The following is a 23337-nucleotide window of genomic DNA, read 5'->3' on the forward strand; positions in this document are numbered from 1 at the left end:
TTTAAAAATAAAACGTAATTATTTAAGGTGAATGTCTAGGGCTAATTATGGGGTTTACTCAAATGCACCCAGTAGATAGTATTGTGGAATACAGGATACTATTTTCTTCCACATTATTAGTCCAAAGGAGCATTAGCTCAGAAGGGCTATTAGTCTCGAAACGGGAATTTGTGTTGAATCACTGTTAACCCTTTCCGGAACGCTACCTTTTAAAGTCCGAGTTTTGATAAAAAAAAGTTAGGTAGTCTAATTAGGCCTAGAGGAGTACGCTAGCAAAATTTTGTGAAGATAGAACTTATTCTTTTTTTTTTGTGGGTGTGCCCTGATTGAATAAAGCTTCGAAAAGTGTGCTGAAATGAGCATTGTTGTCAATGAACTGACCTATGAGATGCATAGAAACAAAGAATACAGACTCTCAGTCGTCCTAGATTATCGGTGAGCCCAATTTGGGCACACCTAGGGTTCGCCGTTTGATTTTAGGCAAGATTTCAAGGTAAAAATTTAAAACTAATATAGAATAAGGAGATTAGCGTACAGTCAGAAAAAACATAGCAATTTCTTTTCAAACAATTCCTTTTATACCCTAAAAAAATCTGGAAGATTTCTTTGAGAAATGAGGGTCTTAAAAAACTAAACATGGCTAAAATATATGGACTGGTTTGTGTTGAATAGTTAGTTTTGAATAGCCATTTACTATAAATAAAAAAATCAATGACAACACTACGGAAAAAGTTATCTCCAGTGCACGAAATTGTCTATGGGAAATTCTAAAGCTATACTATTTTTAAATATTTTGTGATATTGCTCTTGAATTGAGTTTTATGTGGTTTAAGTGCGAAGAATATGATATTTAATAAATAAAGGTAATACACAAAATGATAGAAAATATCCCTTTAGGCGTAATATAAAATCTAAAAGATTTTAGATATTTTTATTTATTTATTTTCATATCCATCAAGTTTTCCGTCAGCGTAAACTGAGGAATCCCGCATTTAAAAGGAACAAAAGATCGTAATGTATTATTATTCATTTTGTTTTATCACTTTCATTCATATGGGTATTTTATTTGCACTTAAAATGTGACATGACTACGTTGTTATATGTTCAAAAAATTTCTGGTTATGCGTTTTTGATATTAGCCTGACAGTTCTTTTAAAATTTGAATTTGCAGTGGAAGCTTTTGGCTATAGAGAAACCGTCTGTGAGACAAACTATACTAGACGAGCACAATTTTTCTAGTTGTAAAGTTACGAAATTTATAATAGATTCAGGAATATTTCAGTTTAAAAAAATCTGTCGTTCAGCAGTTGTTTATTGCATTTTAAGGATATATGTTGCAGAATAAATTATTCCAGCCTAATCTCCTTAAAAAATTAGAGAGACTATCACAAGCTGTTTTCACTCGTAATCAAAAGATGCATAATCCAGTGAGAAACAGAAAAGTAAGATTCACTGCAAATTTAAATCGAAAGGAATTATAGGAAATCATAGCGAATCCAAGGTGCTGATTTTCAACGTCTTTAATCTATGTTAATTCCAAAGCAATTTTTTTAATATTAAAAAAGGATTCCTTCCACAAGACACCTAAATTTTACGATTTGTTTATTCTAACAATGTCAGAAGTAAATTGATTACCGAAAAGCAATTTGCTCTCATCAAATGAACATTAAGTTTTATCTAGTCTTTCAGATAATCTGATATTATAACATGTTTCAGGTACTGTGGCATAGGTTAAATACATAAAAACATCTAATGCTTTAAGAGTTAAGTAGGGAAAAAATTAAATACACAACCTATATTCTTATTAAAATATATTATAAAAACTTTGATAGGTGTGATTATATAAGTAATATAAATTATTTATTTTAGACTAACACTGCTCTATTGATTTGGCAATTAAGTGACTACGGATTCTTCAGATATGTGGCTTTAGTACATTCGTATCTTTTGTCACTGAGTTAAAAGCACTTAACATATATTCTTTCTTGTTGTTTAGATTTCCACTTAGTAAGAAAATGTTAACCGATCAGTTATTTAGTTTCTTTTTTATTCCAGTTTAAAAATGGGGAAACAAAATCCGCATTTCAGACATATTGTATTATTTTTGAAAAATAATAAAATAAAATATGTCGCAATCATACCTGAAGTTATATGCCGTATCCAGGAACGAAACCTTGAAAGAAAGGCAATGTCTAAATTTCGTTCTGGTGCCAGCTAATGGGAGCATATTTCAAGGCCATTATCGATTCAGATTATAATAGATAATACGTGAGATTGGAAAGAAGTTTAATGTATCATGTACATTTATTAAAAAATTTCAATAACTTGGCTATATTAAGAAACTCGATTGAGCGGTCCCTCATCAGCTTGAGGAAATTTTTGTCGGAACGCATTAACATCTGCAATTCGCTTAATGGCGAAGAAAATAACATTAATTGAAAGAGAAAATGGATGAGGCAGGATGAACCAGACAACATAAAAAGCAGAGATTCATAAAGGAATTGTGCACTTTGAACTTTTTGTAAGAAACATCAAAAGCCTACGTTCAACACCAAAGTGTGCAATGCACAACTTACCAAACTGTGCAATGCAAATCACGAAAAGCGGCGAAAACTGGCAAATCATAAGTATGTTGCTTTCAAACATGGTAATGCAAAGCCCCACACATCTTTAGCTACTCGCCAGAAATTACTGGAACTAGGTTAGGATGTGTTGTCATATTCACCTTGAACTAACCTTGCGTCTTTAGATTTCCATTATTTTTGTTCAATGCAGAACTCCTTAAAAGGTAAAACTTTTAATGACGCTGATTATATAAAATCTAATTTAATTCAGTTTTTTGCTGACAGAAGTCAAAACGTATATGAACATGGAGTTATGAAACTTTGAAAGGTGGCAAAAGATTATTGAAAAAGCACGAAGAATATATAATTTAATATACATTTTCAAGTTAAAAATTTTGAATTTTATTTCTTATTTAAAATCCGCAATCACTTAATTGCCAACCGAATAGTTACGTTAGTATTTTAAAAGCATTAAAATTTCGAGAACGTCACTGCTATTTTACGTTTAAATCGAGCATGCCTATCGTCAAAACATGATCGTGTGTTTACAATATTTTACAAAATTACTATATTTTATTATAAAATTTAATACTGTGAATACACTTACCAAGTATTGCAATCCATAGTCACTTGAGCTCCTTCTTCATAACTCCTTCCACTGTGATGGCAAGGGCAATTCTGAGGCTTCACACATATATTGGATGTACTATCCAGCACGTAGCCTTTCTTGCATCTGAAGGAGAAATATCATTGCGAATAATGTAAATACCCTTGTAAATAAGTAAATTTTATGATGCGCTCATTAGTATTTTTTCACTAAATAAATTACACAAGCATTTGCATGTTTTTATTAATTAGCTGTAATTAGCTTCAGTAGCTGTCAAACAAAAAGCTGATTTGGCTTCCAGTAACTATTGATACCTGACTCTGGAACCACACCAAATCTGAATAAATGTATACATATATTTTTTTTTTTCAGAAATGTTTTTTTCCCTCAGATTTTTTTTCAGATAAGGAGGGGGAATGATCTTCCAACAATGATGAGAAAGGTGCGTGAGGCTAAAGAGGTTGGAGATCGCAGGGCTAATATTTTTTCAGACACTTTAATTAGTACAAAATGTTAGCTTAAGAGCCAGTTAATTTGAAAGGTAATCTAAATCAACAAAGGAAACGAATTTTAAGCAATTTTATCATTACTCATGTCTTGACTGCAGTCTGGTCTGCAATTTCTTGGATGTATTTATATAAAAAACTATACCTTACACCCTATCGTATGGGTAACAACCAATGCAGCTCATTATAACTGTTAGTGCTATTGGTTGCTGTATCGTTCGTTGGAATTGGTTCCGAATCTCGGAGAAGGTATAGACGTTTAAGAGTATAGTGTCTGTTCGGTAAGGCAACATTCAAAATATATGGTAAGAGGAAAGTTTTCTAAAGTGGTTTCTGATATGGCGAGCTGTATACCTACAAATATGTAGAGTAGAATCATTTATTTCACAAATAAATTGGAGTATAATATTCAGCAAACAGCTAAACAAGATTTCTTAAAATAAGTTGCAAAGATTTCTTTGACATACTATAGAGCTAAATGAGCTCTACAGCATATTTTTTGCATATCTAACGAGGATAATTTAGCGCCTTTATTTTCATGAAGAGCGTATTTTCAAAACTTGTATGGGTAATGTCACCATATTCGTGATCGCTTTGTTTTAAAATTAAATGAAATAGAAACAAAACTGTGACTGAACTTTCTCCTGTTGATCATTCGGGTGTGTTAAGTTCCTCCAATTTATAACACTCAATAAACAGAAAAATTTAATTTTGAAAATTATGTAAATGTATTTGGTAACAAGGTAATAAATAAATATAGGTAAAAAATAAGCTATTTAATAAATTTATAAATATTTTTCTAAATTTATTTATTTATTTTTAAATTTCTAAAATATTTGAATTTTGCGAATTAATATTTTACCGCAAATCTCAGTAACTTGCTTCTGAGTTAGATTATAATCCAAATTACTAAGGTACAATAATGCATTCTGAAAGAGATACATCGTAAAAAATAAGAAATGCTAAAATATCCTTAAACGGATTTATAAAGCCACCGGAAAGTAATAAATGACATGCTAGTATTTCCAGCATATTTCTTACTTCATAACTTGTTTTGATATACTCAAAGACACTTGGAGGTTTTTAGCTGTATAATTATTAATAGAAATTTTATGAAAATGCTTAGGGTACGGGATGTTTAAATCCTCAAAGGAATGTTCTGAACTTCCTTAAAAAATTCTATAAGTTTTTCTTTAGATTACGAATAGCACTGAATAGAAAACATTAAAATTAACAAAAGAGTATCCATTGATTATATTGATAATTAAAGTACACTAATTTGCTTCGATTAATCCTATCCAAAAAATTTGATATTTTTAACAGAAGACTAAGAAATACATAGCATAGATGAAATTTAAAAATAAACAAAGATATTTGAAAGGTTTTAGATTTTCCCATCAGGTAGCAGAGGGAGATCCAGATTCAAGGAAATATAAGATAAAATGTACAGGACTGAAAGGATCATCTAAAAAAATAAAATTTAATTAGCAAAACTAAGGTAGTCTTGAAATTTGTTTGCAATGAGCTCACGGGGACATATGGTCCTGTGCGAAAACATTTACGTGTAATGAAGTCATTCACTGTTACAGTTAGTGTCAAATATGTAACATAGCGAATCTTCCAGAAAAGATTTAATCAGTACGATTTTGAATGCCATCTTACATCCTTACTCGCCGGATGAAGACACAATTAAACAAAGGTTCATTAGGACGCTTTACATTAGCAGTAACTGGACTTCCACCCCAGGGTCTAGGACTTTTCGCCGTCGCCATTTCGTTTCGCCGTCAGGCCGTTTTGCCGTCGGGCCGTTTCGCCGTCAAGACATTTTTCTTTACATGACTGTATTATATCTCCTCGTATTATACTCGTATAAAATTTAGTTATTTTAATAATTCTGTTTACAAAGGTTGCTTACATATACGTGTTCACCAGTATGAGATATAAAGAAATTATACATAGTTATAAAATTATGTCAGTATCAAAGAGAATTGGGGCTAAACCTCTGATATAAGAGAAGTTATATTATCGATTTCAAAATTATGCAGGAACACGGTTTACACGATTCGTCAAACTTTCTTGAAATTTTAATCGGTAATAAGAAAAATTACTTATGCAAGCAGAAAATTCACATTTTTATGAAATCTGAATTGAAAACGGAATTATTTTAGAATCCTGTCAGCACATTACTCTCTTAAAATTAATATGTCATGCGTAACGATGTATTTGTATAAAATTGTATACAAAAACATTATATATATTATCAAAAAGCTTTTAATACGAGGAATTTGGTAAACTGTAAATGTTAAAAAAACTGTTTAGGTCTTTAAATGGCAGAAATTTAGAAAGTTCTTTTATGTGATTTATTTAAAGTACTTGCAAGAAATTGCAAAAGGTTTTTTTCCTTTTAAACTTTTAAGACAGCCAAAGGTATGCAATAGGTAAAAAATATTATTAAATTAAATAAACTTTATAATATATTATGGCAAGATATAGTAGAGGCATATAAAGAAAAATATCTCTTAAATATACAATAGGTAAACAGAATTATTAAACTAAATCAACTTCATATAATAAATAAGTCAAGATATAATACAGTTATGTAAAAGAATAATATATATTGACGGCGAAACGTCCCGACGGCGAATAGTCCCATTCCCGCACCACACATGATCTTATTCTTCCTTCGAAAAGCACCAGTACAGGATGGCGTAGAATTTATCATCGTTTAAGGTCATTAATAACACCAATCCTGATTTTTAGGGAATGCTGGAGGATTGGTCATTTTCACAGCTTAATAAAATTAGCAGAAATTGAATTCTTTGACAAAATTGGAATAGACCAGATAGTCTTTAAATAGCAAACCTAAGTTATTGAACATATGCTGGCTGGATTAAACTACTACTTTCTCAATCAAGAGAATATCATCAGTAATCTGCAATAAGGTTTCAGATAAAGTGTCTCACCTAACAATGTTCTCCAAGCATTATTAGACAGGATCGCTGATAATCGAAACGCGGACAGACATACCGTAATAACTGCATTCGACATTCAACAGGCATTCGACTCGCTCTGGGGGTCTGATGTGGTGAGGTGCCTTGATAAAATAAGATATCCTCTAAAAATCATACAAATCCGCCGCAGCTATCTACAAGATCATTACGTTAAATTACCATTAGCAAAGGCGTAATTAATCGTAAATTAGGCAGAAGTTGCCCACATGGCTCTTGCTTAGGGCCAACATTATCGAATCTAGTAGCAAATGCAGCCTTTGCAAACTTATACTGGATAAGTAACTTGTATATTTTCATGTGTAAAAATCACCAAATTGCACAAAGTTTGTAGCGTTAATACGTAAGTACTCTTATTTATACCTATATAACATTGAAAGAGAGGTACCTATGTAACATCAGCATATGTTCTTTTTTTAGATTCTATTGACTTTGCAACAGAATATTTTGAAATTACAGTTCTAAGTGTAATTTAAATGTAGCAAATGAGATGCATGAACTATGTATATAAGTAACTATATGGAATATTGAGAACCGATAAGATATTCTATTTTTGTACTAACTTTCAGTATTATAATTTTGTGCAATATTCTGTATTCGATATTTTGTAGATTTAGTGCTTTATCATTATTAAGCATTTAAACTGCAAGAAAGTAATATAGAATAGGATTATGATATACTCCCGTTTTCTTCTGGATTTATATAGATTTTGCTATAGATTATTTTAGCACTGTATTTCCAAGCGTAATTTTTATGCAGCTATAGAATCGTGTGCATTCAACCAGTAGTGCAATTTTTTTTTGAAAGTATAACCATTTTTGTATTCTGTACTTACATGCAGAATTCAAATATTGTAACGTTTCGTTTGGCAAGAAAATCGTTTCAACAAAATTGAACTTTAATCAGTGAAATATATTTTACCCTTTCGATGACCTTTTGCCAACTTTCTTTGAACTTCATAATTCCACACTCATAGAACTCTACATTAGCAAAAAAACGCAACCAAGCACGATTTGAAGTCACCGTTTTTAGTCAAATTTTTACCATTTAAGAAGTTTTCTAAACTTCAAAATAAATGATAACCTGATGTTTCAAGGTAGGGGCTGTATGGAGGATGAAACATCACTTCTCAATCAAGCTTCAATAATTTCGTACATGTTGTTAAAAATGGCCTAACTTTGTCGTGCTAGAAAGCGATTTCTTCGTCATTTGCCAATTCTGGCCTTTTCACTTTGATTGCATCCTCCAGTTTCATAAGTTCCTATCTGAATCATCATGCTTGGTCCATGATATTTTTCGACTAATATTATTGCAGACGATTAATTTTTCATCACCAGGGATAATTCATATTAAAAAAGGATCGATTGCGTTACGTTTGAAATGCGTATCGCAAATATTGATTCGTTGCTTTAAGTGAATTTATTTCAGCTCATGCGGAACCGAAATACCGAGTTTCTTAAGGAGTCCAAGATATTTCATGTGACTTGCAGTTGTTGTGTGTGATAAATTTAATTGTTTTGTGATTTCGCGCGTAGTAATATGACGGCTGGATTTGTTTCTATAGCAACCTAAAGGTATCAACTGCCAAATCTCAAAAGAAAAGAAAATATAAGATTGAAAGAAGAATAACAAAATGAACTTAACATCATCTACTTGTGCAAACCGAAATTTCATTTTTACCGACTCAATATATTCAGTGTTGTACCAATAATCAGATTTCTAAATGGCAAGCGTTTGATGTAGAGTATTACCTATCATGTATTTATTCATGCCTATGCAGCATTATCAGAGAGATTGTTATTGTAGCATCATTACGTACTCGTTTTTAAATTTGTATTGGTTTTGCATTTAAGGGAAATTTAATATTCTACATGTAACTAAATCTTTTAAGTCTAGTAATAAGCAATGTCAAAGAGATGAAATCCCTTTCGCAGTTGGTATTGCATTTACATACATTTCGCTTTTGAAGTAAATTCGATTATCAACTCTTCATAGAATAAGCGCCTGCATTTCAGAAGTTACAGACAGGGAGGGGGGGTTCACGTTCATTTAGCTCTAAAAATAGCGTCGTTACTAAGTTCCCTGAGTAAATACTGGAAAGCATTTCTCAAACAAGTATAGGCGTAAGTTTAATAATGACGCAGTGCGCTTTCGAAATTGTGTTAGGAATAATGCAAAGTCTTCTAATTCATGTGGACTTGGCATTATTTTGGAACACTCTTTTGATTACAGGAAAACGAATGAAGTCAATTATAGCTAAATTGCCCAATTAAGACAATTACTTCTGATCATTTAAAATTCTCTGGATAGTTCCATATAAATAAAAAAATGGTTGCCACATTAGCTCAAAAGATGATCTATGAAGTTGACCAAAATTTATACGGTTCTTAAAATTCCACGCGTGGCGTGGCTAATGTTTTGCTCGAGAGATAGCTTTAACAAACTTTTGAAATAAAACTTAATCTCCTCTTCGTGCTATATAAGTTTGACTCCAAGTTTAGTCAGAAAGATCATAATTCGTCGGAACACAATGAGTTAAACAAGTGTAATTAGAGGATTAATTAGTTTTAATCTTCCGAACGAACGTATTAATTTTCATGCTATATATACAGGTTGCAATATTGGTAAAAGTGCTTGAATAATTTTGGTGATTACATTTGAAAATAAATACTACCAGTTTACTTTGTGACAACTGTTCCATTTTTATTTGATCCACAATTATAGATCGAGAGAAAGAGAAACAGGCTAAAATAAAACTTAAAATTAGGCAAAACAATATCCTTGTGTTTATCAGCGTTTGAGTAGACACCAACAATGTATGCGATCTTTGTAAGGGTTATTGACTTCGCAAAAGCGATGCCACTTGTAGAAAAATTGTTTCGATTTCCGAAAGTCCTAAAGTAAAATTCCTCCTTATATTTTATTATGGGATACATTATGAGTTTGATATAAATTTTAAAATTAATATGATATTTAAAATGAACTGTGAGTCTTATATTCATCACAAAATTTCTCTAATGTAAATTTGTATTAAAACAAAAATAAGTTTTGTAAAACAATCTATGCTACAAAGGTATGTGGCCCTAGAATAAGAACAGAAGGCGATCGCAAGCAATTTTTAAGAAAAAGCATGTTAGATGTAGCACGCATATCTTCATTAAAAATAAATTGGTAAGCTTAAAAGTGGATATCTTCTGTTAAAAATCATGTGTCTACATTCTGAAATATATCATTTAGTTGAAAGCCAGAAACTGTGAATAGCCATTAGACTGAAGACATGTCAAAGACAGCTGGTTGTTGAATATCCTCCATTCCAGAAAGTTGAATATCCTCCATTCTCAGCCCTCCTTTAAGACAAAGAACTGTTAGTTGCTTTAATCGTCAAGGTCTTCCGAAGATAAATGCAGCTTCTGAAATCCGTTATTTCCATAGCTACTGATGAGCTGGCTTGGGCAGGCTCTCAGTATCACTGGTAATATAGTAATTCTTAAATATGTTACGTTAAAAGAGTTTCGTGAGAGGACCGAATAAACACAAAAAAAAATATATAACTTATCTGGTTGGTGACATCTTGAAGTTCGACCAATGTTATATCTTAAATTCCTATTTTGTTAAATGTTAAATATGAAACTACTTGCCGTTAAAGGTAGTAATCGTATAGTGAAACGTGTACAGCATTTTTGCGTTGTGAAAAAAATGCATTCCGGGACCGCGCCGTGAGAGGATCGAAAACATAAAACATATACAAGATATAAAGGAAAAGTTCATATTAAATATATAAAGAAAACATAATGTAAGAGGTTCCAGATTAAATATCAGTTTATTCAATTACAACACAATAAGAAAAATCTTAACCTCATCTGAGAGTCTGTTCATTTAAATTCATAAAAAAACTTAAGGTTTGTCTGGTGATTTAAAAGAAAGGAAAGGGAAACAATTTATGGCCTGAGATTTAAATTTTAGATTCGACGTTGTTTTTACTGCTAAGGACGTTTTTGAAAAAACTTGCCTAAAGTTCCAACACACCAAAAAAAATAATACTTATCTTGAGTGGACATCTTGAAGTGGAGTAGAGCTCATATCTTAGCTCTATCCTTACGTCACTTGGCAAATCCGCAAGACAGAGACTCGAACGGCACGACAATAAATTACATCAGCTATACCGTCAAATCTTACGCCTGCTACTGGTTTCCACAGAAGAAAATTATTCCCACTGGAAGCAAGAGAACAGCTTACACCGCACGGCTGTCTGCCTAGACTCTCAGCTCCACCAAGGAAAACGTAGACAATTAAGCTAGGCATTTTAGAGAACGGCTAACGCAGGCTTCCAGTTGACTAAGGTGACATAATTCCTTCTGTTTTCAAGTCGGAGTTCAGAGGACATCGTCCTGACTTTTGCCGATACAGATAGAGACCCAAGTCTCTGTTAATTTTTTTTGTTATTCGCTCAACAGTTTTTTTTTTCTTCGCATTTTTGAGAAAACCCGCGGCCGGGGAGCATAATTGCCGCTCCCCGCCGGAAGCACTGCTCGATGCCGACTAAATCTTTTCCTTTCTCCTTCGCAACACCCACAAGTTTTTTCTCAGTCTCCGTCAACAAGTCCGTCAAGCCCGAAAGTCAGCGAATCCAAGCAGTGAGTGCCTAAGCGAGTCCAGAGTAAGTGTGTAAGAGAGTCTCGCCTCTTAACCAAAACGCGGCCGGGGAGCATATTTGCCGCTCCCCGCCGGAAAACACCTCTCGGAGTCACTTACATTTTGTCCAGCAAGCCCAAAAATCAGCGAGTCAGTCCGAGAGTCAGCCCAAAGTAAGTGTGTCCAACTCAAATTTCCTTCTTGTCCTTCACCAAACGGGCTCCCACTATGGCTTCACTTATCGCCCCCTTAATTATGGCAAAATCTTCGTTTTCAACTCCAGAATGCGGAAATAAGGGTGATCGCGCGTGCGCGCCCTTCTTCACTTAGCCAACAACCGGACCCTCAATCGCCAAAACCTGAATGACTTACATTGAAAGACAAGTAGCAACCTTTGACCTTTCCGTCACGTACTTTCCTCTCTTAAGGTCAACTAACAATGAAAATTCTTTCTCGAACATTCTAAAGCGCGCGAAATCATGACTTGGCGAAAATTGCCTCCCTTTCCCTGCTTCTTTCACAATGAATAAAAGTTTGTACAAGATTTACAAATAGAGGAAAATAAATAATACTCTTTTAAACTAAATAATATTCCCAGAAGCATCTGTCTTTCCCCAAAAATTAAAGCCTTAAATTAAATAATTCAGAATCAAAATAAAATTTAAATTTCCATAAATCATAAAATCATTCACTTAATTTTTTTATAACGCTATCAGATAATTTCTCTACATAACATTCCTTTCCCCTAAGGAATTAAATTTTGGTTTACCAAAATTTAGCAGACAGACACTTCTTGAAATACCATGACTCATACTGTGCAATAAGGGTAAAGGATAACATAATGTAACAATATTTCACACGACTCCTTGGTAACAGTGACGTTACTGACACATTAAATTTCAAGTCCAAAATGTGCAAGTAAAACAACAAGATTAATCAAAGCAATTACTAATTAAAATACTCAAGGAAGATCATCAAAAATAATTAATCAAAACATCAATTAAATCACTTAATTAAACCTAGAAATACTCAGAACACATACAAAAATAAAAATAAAAATAAGGCGCTAATCACAAACAAAATATGTCTAAGATCAATCAATAAGATAATTAACGCGCCGCAGATACATAAAATACATTCCTGAGAAAATAAACACACTAATAATTCAAACAATTCCAAATAAAATATGTCACATGAACGTATTCAAATAAGGAGTAAAGACCCCTAAGTACTACGAAATTGAATAACTTCTAAGATTGAATCCCAAACAGTCACGTCTAAGAACAGAAGCGGCCTGATCAGGGCCAAGCATTAGAAAAGAAAAGAACGTTACAACACAAGGAACCTCGGAACCAGCCGAAAATACCCCACACAAAGATCAGAAAGAAGGAAAACGTGATTGTCCAAAAATTCAATCCAACCAAAATCAATTCCGAGAATGAACATAACGAATACGCTGTGCAAATACCAATTAGAATTTTATCCAATACACACAAAAATAATACTAATACAAACTAATGCATGTACAAAATAACGTTTGGCCAAAAATTTACAAATACTACCAAGATACACATATACACATAAAATGAAAATACAATTAAACTGTACAAATTTCGTACATAATTCAAATGAGCAATGAGATCAGTGATACTTAAAAAAAATTTAAACTGCAATACCTAAACAAATACACGAATAGTCATTATGTTAAACCATATCAAGTCAAAAATATTTCACGGTAATTCAAATCAAGCCAAAAAAATCAACCAGCAAGAGTGAAGTGCCGCTAAAAAATTTTTCAAACCTCAAAGTAAACACTAGTGAGTAACAACACCAGACTTAAGTCCCCTTAGTAAGACAACAAAAATTTCAGTAATTCTAAAAATCCCTTAAGTCCACAAAAAAAATTTCAACTAGTCAAAGAAATCAATCAAAGCTGGACTGAAGCACGTTACTAGAACACTAAATAAAATATCACAAATCAAAACAAGTGTTCAAAACAAACCCCCCAATTTTAGGCAAAAACTGAGATCTATTCTGCATCAGACTCTTCCAAAACGTTGTATAGTAACCTAAGTAGCAGCCTTCAGCAACACCTCCACCCAAACAAAAGAAACAAAGTAACTCTTTACCGCGTCCATGTAAGCTGAGAAAAGCGCTGTATTATAAATGACAGACTCAAACTTTACGTATCAAGCAAACCTCCAGACACGTTGAAAGAGAACATAAGATCTCTTATCTCGGAAAGGAAAGTGCGCTGACTGAAACGTTACAATCCTGAACCAACACAATGAAAAAAGATACAACAATAGTTTTCTCAGATAACAAGTTCCTGTTTGCCCCCGGTGTAAGAGGTCAAGTGCCACCATGAAGTGCAAGTATTTACAAGGAAACGAGCTTTCAGGACATTACAACTTCACGCAAGACCTAACTGCAAGCAACAAATGCAAAGTTCTCAAAAGTGCTAAACTAAAAAAAATACTCATAACTCATAATTCAAAAAATCCCTAAAAATCACACAAATGAAATCCATAACTCAAATTCTTCTATTTTCCTAAGACCACAGAAATCTCAATTCTTCCACAGAAACTAAACATCAGAGAACTTACATTTTACGGACCTTGGCAGAAACCACCAGAAAACAACACACAAACTTGATACAACTATCTTGATACTAATAAGTCAAACCAAAACAAGAATTGACCCCAAATTCCGCAACAAGTCCAACCAAGAAGGAAAATTCAGTACCTCAAATCACATCTATTACGATTAACTAGCAAATTCAAGACAAACTACTTGTAATCAACAGAAAATTCCCGCTCATGAGTACAGAGCAAAAGTAACTAATCTTCTCAAACTTATCTAAAAATTTCCACAAACCAAATTCCCGTTGTCACCAAAATTCTCATTAAAATTCACTTTCTACAATTCACAAGACTAAATTTCTACTGTTTAAACAATTCTCACCTGACAACTTTTCACAAACTTAAAACTCAGAAGATAACTAATCTCAATTACTCTGACTCATTAAACTAATTAGAACTTCACTCAAGCTGATGAATTCAATCCAAAAAAATTAAATAACCAAACATCACTATTGCTGATCTCAGGCAAAAATTCAAATCTAACCCATGTTCACTTTAAAACAGAATTTTGCAATTGCAAAACAACCTTCAATTTTGTTTTTAACTCATTCATTTGTATTATTATGCCTTCAGAACTTATGAAATTCATTGCTCAATACTAAATTAAATTTTCTAACACATTACACAATATACTGGAATTATAACAAAACATTGTAAATCAAAACGCAATAATATACTACGCTAGAGAATCATGAAAACATTACATACATTTCACAAAATATTACTCAATTAAGTCAAAAAAATCAAAATTTCTCTAACGTTACCCCTCACAATTATACATTTCACAAGATTCTAGGTTAAATAATTAGCAAAAACACACACAAAAAAAATTTCTAGCTACGCATAGCTATGGCTTGTCTCATTCAGTAAAATAATTAGAGTCTTTAATCTCTTTCTCTTAGAAGTGCTCAAAAAAATGAGTCCAGTTTTTACCGACAAGCACTCGAAACTTTATACAAGGATACACAAATAGCATAGGATTATCGTGAAATAATTCATTTTCCATCTTGTATCAGAAATCAGAAATCAAAAGTATACACCCAGAAAACACTCAAGGATTTTCTACAGTAAAAATATACAGTATCTATTCTCCTACATTAAAAATATATATTTTTCCTAACTTTAAAGTTCAATTCTGTGTGCCTAACGTTAAAGTCCAAAATTCCTGAAATTCACACACATTTTCAAACTTTATCACTCTCGTATTAACAAATAAGCAAACACAAATCAAAAACTCTAATTAATCCTAGCACCTAAAATTTAACACCTTCTTAAAACAGTAAGTTATACGAAATAAATAAATTCACAAAATCAGTTACTGATTCGATCCTTCACTAAGCAGAGGTCACGGCACCAATGTTATGTTAAAAGAGTTTCGTGAGAGGACCGAATAAACACAAAAAAAAAAAAAATATATATATATAACTTATCTGGTTGGTGACATCTTGAAGTTCGACCAATGTTATATCTTAAATTCCTATTTTGTTAAATGTTAAATATGAAACTACTTGCCGTTAAAGGTAGTAATCGTATAGTGAAACGTGTACAGCATTTTTGCGTTGTGAAAAAAATGCATTCCGGGACCGCGCCGTGAGAGGATCGAAAACATAAAACATATACAAGATATAAAGGAAAAGTTCATATTAAATATATAAAGAAAACATAATGTAAGAGGTTCCAGATTAAATATCAGTTTATTCAATTACAACACAATAAGAAAAATCTTAACCTCATCTGAGAGTCTGTTCATTTAAATTCATAAAAAAACTTAAGGTTTGTCTGGTGATTTAAAAGAAAGGAAAGGGAAACAATTTATGGCCTGAGATTTAAATTTTAGATTCGACGTTGTTTTTACTGCTAAGGACGTTTTTGAAAAAACTTGCCTAAAGTTCCAACACACCAAAAAAAATAATACTTATCTTGAGTGGACATCTTGAAGTGGAGTAGAGCTCATATCTTAGCTCTATCCTTACGTCACTTGGCAAATCCGCAAGACAGAGACTCGAACGGCACGACAATAAATTACATCAGCTATACCGTCAAATCTTACGCCTGCTACTGGTTTCCACAGAAGAAAATTATTCCCACTGGAAGCAAGAGAACAGCTTACACCGCACGGCTGTCTGCCTAGACTCTCAGCTCCACCAAGGAAAACGTAGACAATTAAGCTAGGCATTTTAGAGAACGGCTAACGCAGGCTTCCAGTTGACTAAGGTGACATAATTCCTTCTGTTTTCAAGTCGGAGTTCAGAGGACATCGTCCTGACTTTTGCCGATACAGATAGAGACCCAAGTCTCTGTTAATTTTTTTTGTTATTCGCTCAACAGTTTTTTTTTTCTTCGCATTTTTGAGAAAACCCGCGGCCGGGGAGCATAATTGCCGCTCCCCGCCGGAAGCACTGCTCGATGCCGACTAAATCTTTTCCTTTCTCCTTCGCAACACCCACAAGTTTTTTCTCAGTCTCCGTCAACAAGTCCGTCAAGCCCGAAAGTCAGCGAATCCAAGCAGTGAGTGCCTAAGCGAGTCCAGAGTAAGTGTGTAAGAGAGTCTCGCCTCTTAACCAAAACGCGGCCGGGGAGCATATTTGCCGCTCCCCGCCGGAAAACACCTCTCGGAGTCACTTACATTTTGTCCAGCAAGCCCAAAAATCAGCGAGTCAGTCCGAGAGTCAGCCCAAAGTAAGTGTGTCCAACTCAAATTTCCTTCTTGTCCTTCACCAAACGGGCTCCCACTATGGCTTCACTTATCGCCCCCTTAATTATGGCAAAATCTTCGTTTTCAACTCCAGAATGCGGAAATAAGGGTGATCGCGCGTGCGCGCCCTTCTTCACTTAGCCAACAACCGGACCCTCAATCGCCAAAACCTGAATGACTTACATTGAAAGACAAGTAGCAACCTTTGACCTTTCCGTCACGTACTTTCCTCTCTTAAGGTCAACTAACAATGAAAATTCTTTCTCGAACATTCTAAAGCGCGCGAAATCATGACTTGGCGAAAATTGCCTCCCTTTCCCTGCTTCTTTCACAATGAATAAAAGTTTGTACAAGATTTACAAATAGAGGAAAATAAATAATACTCTTTTAAACTAAATAATATTCCCAGAAGCATCTGTCTTTCCCCAAAAATTAAAGCCTTAAATTAAATAATTCAGAATCAAAATAAAATTTAAATTTCCATAAATCATAAAATCATTCACTTAATTTTTTTATAACGCTATCAGATAATTTCTCTACATAACATTCCTTTCCCCTAAGGAATTAAATTTTGGTTTACCAAAATTTAGCAGACAGACACTTCTTGAAATACCATGACTCATACTGTGCAATAAGGGTAAAGGATAACATAATGTAACAATATTTCACACGACTCCTTGGTAACAGTGACGTTACTGACACATTAAATTTCAAGTCCAAAATGTGCAAGTAAAACAACAAGATTAATCAAAGCAATTACTAATTAAAATACTCAAGGAAGATCATCAAAAATAATTAATCAAAACATCAATTAAATCACTTAATTAAACCTAGAAATACTCAGAACACATACAAAAATAAAAATAAAAATAAGGCGCTAATCACAAACAAAATATGTCTAAGATCAATCAATAAGATAATTAACGCGCCGCAGATACATAAAATACATTCCTGAGAAAATAAACACACTAATAATTCAAACAATTCCAAATAAAATATGTCACATGAACGTATTCAAATAAGGAGTAAAGACCCCTAAGTACTACGAAATTGAATAACTTCTAAGATTGAATCCCAAACAGTCACGTCTAAGAACAGAAGCGGCCTGATCAGGGCCAAGCATTAGAAAAGAAAAGAACGTTACAACACAAGGAACCTCGGAACCAGCCGAAAATACCCCACACAAAGATCAGAAAGAAGGAAAACGTGATTGTCCAAAAATTCAATCCAACCAAAATCAATTCCGAGAATGAACATAACGAATACGCTGTGCAAATACCAATTAGAATTTTATCCAATACACACAAAAATAATACTAATACAAACTAATGCATGTACAAAATAACGTTTGGCCAAAAATTTACAAATACTACCAAGATACACATATACACATAAAATGAAAATACAATTAAACTGTACAAATTTCGTACATAATTCAAATGAGCAATGAGATCAGTGATACTTAAAAAAAATTTAAACTGCAATACCTAAACAAATACACGAATAGTCATTATGTTAAACCATATCAAGTCAAAAATATTTCACGGTAATTCAAATCAAGCCAAAAAAATCAACCAGCAAGAGTGAAGTGCCGCTAAAAAATTTTTCAAACCTCAAAGTAAACACTAGTGAGTAACAACACCAGACTTAAGTCCCCTTAGTAAGACAACAAAAATTTCAGTAATTCTAAAAATCCCTTAAGTCCACAAAAAAAATTTCAACTAGTCAAAGAAATCAATCAAAGCTGGACTGAAGCACGTTACTAGAACACTAAATAAAATATCACAAATCAAAACAAGTGTTCAAAACAAACCCCCCAATTTTAGGCAAAAACTGAGATCTATTCTGCATCAGACTCTTCCAAAACGTTGTATAGTAACCTAAGTAGCAGCCTTCAGCAACACCTCCACCCAAACAAAAGAAACAAAGTAACTCTTTACCGCGTCCATGTAAGCTGAGAAAAGCGCTGTATTATAAATGACAGACTCAAACTTTACGTATCAAGCAAACCTCCAGACACGTTGAAAGAGAACATAAGATCTCTTATCTCGGAAAGGAAAGTGCGCTGACTGAAACGTTACAATCCTGAACCAACACAATGAAAAAAGATACAACAATAGTTTTCTCAGATAACAAGTTCCTGTTTGCCCCCGGTGTAAGAGGTCAAGTGCCACCATGAAGTGCAAGTATTTACAAGGAAACGAGCTTTCAGGACATTACAACTTCACGCAAGACCTAACTGCAAGCAACAAATGCAAAGTTCTCAAAAGTGCTAAACTAAAAAAAATACTCATAACTCATAATTCAAAAAATCCCTAAAAATCACACAAATGAAATCCATAACTCAAATTCTTCTATTTTCCTAAGACCACAGAAATCTCAATTCTTCCACAGAAACTAAACATCAGAGAACTTACATTTTACGGACCTTGGCAGAAACCACCAGAAAACAACACACAAACTTGATACAACTATCTTGATACTAATAAGTCAAACCAAAACAAGAATTGACCCCAAATTCCGCAACAAGTCCAACCAAGAAGGAAAATTCAGTACCTCAAATCACATCTATTACGATTAACTAGCAAATTCAAGACAAACTACTTGTAATCAACAGAAAATTCCCGCTCATGAGTACAGAGCAAAAGTAACTAATCTTCTCAAACTTATCTAAAAATTTCCACAAACCAAATTCCCGTTGTCACCAAAATTCTCATTAAAATTCACTTTCTACAATTCACAAGACTAAATTTCTACTGTTTAAACAATTCTCACCTGACAACTTTTCACAAACTTAAAACTCAGAAGATAACTAATCTCAATTACTCTGACTCATTAAACTAATTAGAACTTCACTCAAGCTGATGAATTCAATCCAAAAAAATTAAATAACCAAACATCACTATTGCTGATCTCAGGCAAAAATTCAAATCTAACCCATGTTCACTTTAAAACAGAATTTTGCAATTGCAAAACAACCTTCAATTTTGTTTTTAACTCATTCATTTGTATTATTATGCCTTCAGAACTTATGAAATTCATTGCTCAATACTAAATTAAATTTTCTAACACATTACACAATATACTGGAATTATAACAAAACATTGTAAATCAAAACGCAATAATATACTACGCTAGAGAATCATGAAAACATTACATACATTTCACAAAATATTATTCAATTAAGTCAAAAAAATCAAAATTTCTCTAACGTTACCCCTCACAATTATACATTTCACAAGATTCTAGGTTAAATAATTAGCAAAAACACACACAAAAAAAATTTCTAGCTACGCATAGCTATGGCTTGTCTCATTCAGTAAAATAATTAGAGTCTTTAATCTCTTTCTCTTAGAAGTGCTCAAAAAAATGAGTCCAGTTTTTACCGACAAGCACTCGAAACTTTATACAAGGATACACAAATAGCATAGGATTATCGTGAAATAATTCATTTTCCATCTTGTATCAGAAATCAGAAATCAAAAGTATACACCCAGAAAACACTCAAGGATTTTCTACAGTAAAAATATACAGTATCTATTCTCCTACATTAAAAATATATATTTTTCCTAACTTTAAAGTTCAATTCTGTGTGCCTAACGTTAAAGTCCAAAATTCCTGAAATTCACACACATTTTCAAACTTTATCACTCTCGTATTAACAAATAAGCAAACACAAATCAAAAACTCTAATTAATCCTAGCACCTAAAATTTAACACCTTCTTAAAACAGTAAGTTATACGAAATAAATAAATTCACAAAATCAGTTACTGATTCGATCCTTCACTAAGCAGAGGTCACGGCACCAATGTTATGTTAAAAGAGTTTCGTGAGAGGACCGAATAAACACAAAAAAAATATATATATATATATAACTTATCTGGTTGGTGACATCTTGAAGTTCGACCAATGTTATATCTTAAATTCCTATTTTGTTAAATGTTAAATATGAAACTACTTGCCGTTAAAGGTAGTAATCGTATAGTGAAACGTGTACAGCATTTTTGTGTTGTGAAAAAAATGCATTCCGGGACCGCGCCGTGAGAGGATCGAAAACATAAAACATATACAAGATATAAAGGAAAAGTTCATATTAAATATATAAAGAAAACATACTGTAAGAGGTTCCAGATTAAATATCAGTTTATTCAATTACAACACAATAAGAAAAATCTTAACCTCATCTGAGAGTCTGTTCATTTAAATTCATAAAAAAACTTAAGGTTTGTCTGGTGATTTAAAAGAAAGGAAAGGGAAACAATTTATGGCCTGAGAGTTAAATTTTAGATTCGACGTTGTTTTTACTGCTAAGGACGTTTTTGAAAAAACTTGCCTAAAGTTCCAACACACCAAAAAAAAATAATACTTATCTTGAGTGGACATCTTGAAGTGGAGGAGAGCTCATATCTTAGCTCTATCCTTACGTCACTTGGCAAATCCGCAAGACAGAGACTCGAACGGCACGACAATAAATTACATCAGCTATACCGTCAAATCTTACGCCTGCTACTGGTTTCCATAGAAGAAAATTATTCCCACTGGAAGCAAGAGAACAGCTTACACCGCACGGCTGTCTGCCTAGACTCTCAGCTCCACCAAGGAAAACGTAGACAATTAAGCTAGGCATTTTAGAGAACGGCTAACGCAGGCTTCCAGTTGACTAAGGTGACATAATTCCTTCTGTTTTCAAGTCGGAGTTCAGAGGACATCGTCCTGACTTTTGCCGATACAGATAGAGACCCAAGTCTCTGTTAATTTTTTTTGTTATTCGCTCAACAGTTTTTTTTTTCTTCGCATTTTTGAGAAAACCCGCGGCCGGGGAGCATAATTGCCGCTCCCCGCCGGAAGCACTGCTCGATGCCGACTAAATCTTTTCCTTTCTCCTTCGCAACACCCACAAGTTTTTTCTCAGTCTCCGTCAACAAGTCCGTCAAGCCCGAAAGTCAGCGAATCCAAGCAGTGAGTGCCTAAGCGAGTCCAGAGTAAGTGTGTAAGAGAGTCTCGCCTCTTAACCAAAACGCGGCCGGGGAGCATATTTGCCGCTCCCCGCCGGAAAACACCTCTCGGAGTCACATTTTGTCCAGCAAGCCCAAAAATCAGCGAGTCAGTCCGAGAGTCAGCCCAAAGTAAGTGTGTCCAACTCAAATTTCCTTCTTGTCCTTCACCAAACGGGCTCCCACTATGGCTTCACTTATCGCCCCCTTAATTATGGCAAAATCTTCGTTTTCAACTCCAGAATGCGGAAATAAGGGTGATCGCGCGTGCGCGCCCTTCTTCACTTAGCCAACACCCGGACCCTCAATCGCCAAAACCTGAATGACTTACATTGAAAGACAAGTAGCAACCTTTGACCTTTCCGTCACGTACTTTTCTCTCTTAAGGTCAACTAACAATGAAAATTCTTTCTCGAACATTCTAAAGCGCGCGAAATCATGACTTGGCGAAAATTGCCTCCCTTTCCCTGCTTCTTTCACAATGAATAAAAGTTTGTACAAGATTTACAAATAGAGGAAAATAAATAATACTCTTTTAAACTAAATAATATTCCCAGAAGCATCTGTCTTTCCCCAAAAATTAAAGCCTTAAATTAAATAATTCAGAATCAAAATAAAATTTAAATTTCCATAAATCATAAAATCATTCACCTAATTTTTTTATAACGCTATCAGATAATTTCTCTACATAACAAATATACTTACTCCACTTTGAATTCTAGTAAGCAAAACGTCAAAATCTGTACTTTATTTCTGCTGTTTCAGTTAAAATTGAAATGAATATTTAAAAAATCATACCGTGACTTCTGCTTGTTATGCAACTAAAATATAAACAATTATTAATTTACATCATTAATTCCAGAAGACCTTAAATTCCTCACCTGCAACCAGGGACGCAAACAGACATAGGGCATTGTTGGTGATGATGGTAGTTTGAACATGTGAGTGGACATTCAGTGACACATTCTGTGGGTTCCATTCCAGCAGAGACGTTACAATCTGGCGCCACATGAGGGGGTGGTGTGAGAAGAATATCAGCAGTTGTTGCCTCATGGCAATCCCAGTGTCCTTGAGAACAGGCGCTGTAAAGAACAGATATCACTGTGGCCATCTCCGAAATCATTCGCAAGATATGAGAAATTTTTTTTTATGAAACTAAACGGATTATAAGAAGTAGGTACATAAGTAATAGAAGTAATAAGAATCTGATTACTTCCGTTATTTAATATGAGATAATACAACATTATAAAATTTCGATCATCATACATAACGTTAGTATGCGGACGGCTGAAGTCTTGTTGCATATCCAATGTGGCGTGAAACACAAGTAATGGAATAAAATTTTAACAGGGAAAATAAAAACTTATTTTTTAAGTGCAGCATTTTTGTAGATACTTCTGTTACAAAAGCAGTGAAATTACCTTTCCTAGATTCCCCATCTGAAGATATGGGGAATTTTAATTTCACAAGTTTCTATAATGCGTTCGAGCTTTCTGGGGAGTTCTAATAGTGAAATTCTTATGACGTATTTGCAGAATAAAATGATATTAAGAGCAAGGTGACCACCTGGATATTAAAGCGACTTCACCAGTGGGAATTTTTAATGAATGTAAGCAATTTAAAATGCTTTTTGAAATATAAAATTAATGAGAACTTTTCCACATATTAAATATTGAAAAGTCCAGGAA

The 23337-nt window shown here is 33.5% G+C and overlaps 1 protein-coding gene across 3 annotated transcripts in view; it reads right to left on the reverse strand.

Moving 5' to 3' along the window:
* LOC118189478 (hemocytin-like) overlaps positions 1-23337 on the reverse strand; it is a 728690-nt gene that overhangs the window by 410680 nt on the left and 294673 nt on the right. For all 3 annotated transcript variants that reach the window (XM_085820839.1, XM_085820840.1, XM_085820838.1), the window contains exons 32-33: positions 22531-22731; positions 3172-3297 (exon numbers count right to left, since the gene is read on the reverse strand). In XM_085820839.1, coding sequence (XP_085676965.1) covers positions 3172-3297; positions 22531-22731 — 327 coding nt within the window. The remainder of the gene's footprint in view (positions 1-3171; positions 3298-22530; positions 22732-23337) is intronic.

The sequence above is a fragment of the Stegodyphus dumicola genome, chromosome 7 (genome assembly GCF_044657685.1).
Source record: "Stegodyphus dumicola isolate Sdum_Otavi_A_Nest chromosome 7, ASM4465768v1".
In the NCBI taxonomy this organism is placed as follows: domain Eukaryota; kingdom Metazoa; phylum Arthropoda; class Arachnida; order Araneae; family Eresidae; genus Stegodyphus; species Stegodyphus dumicola.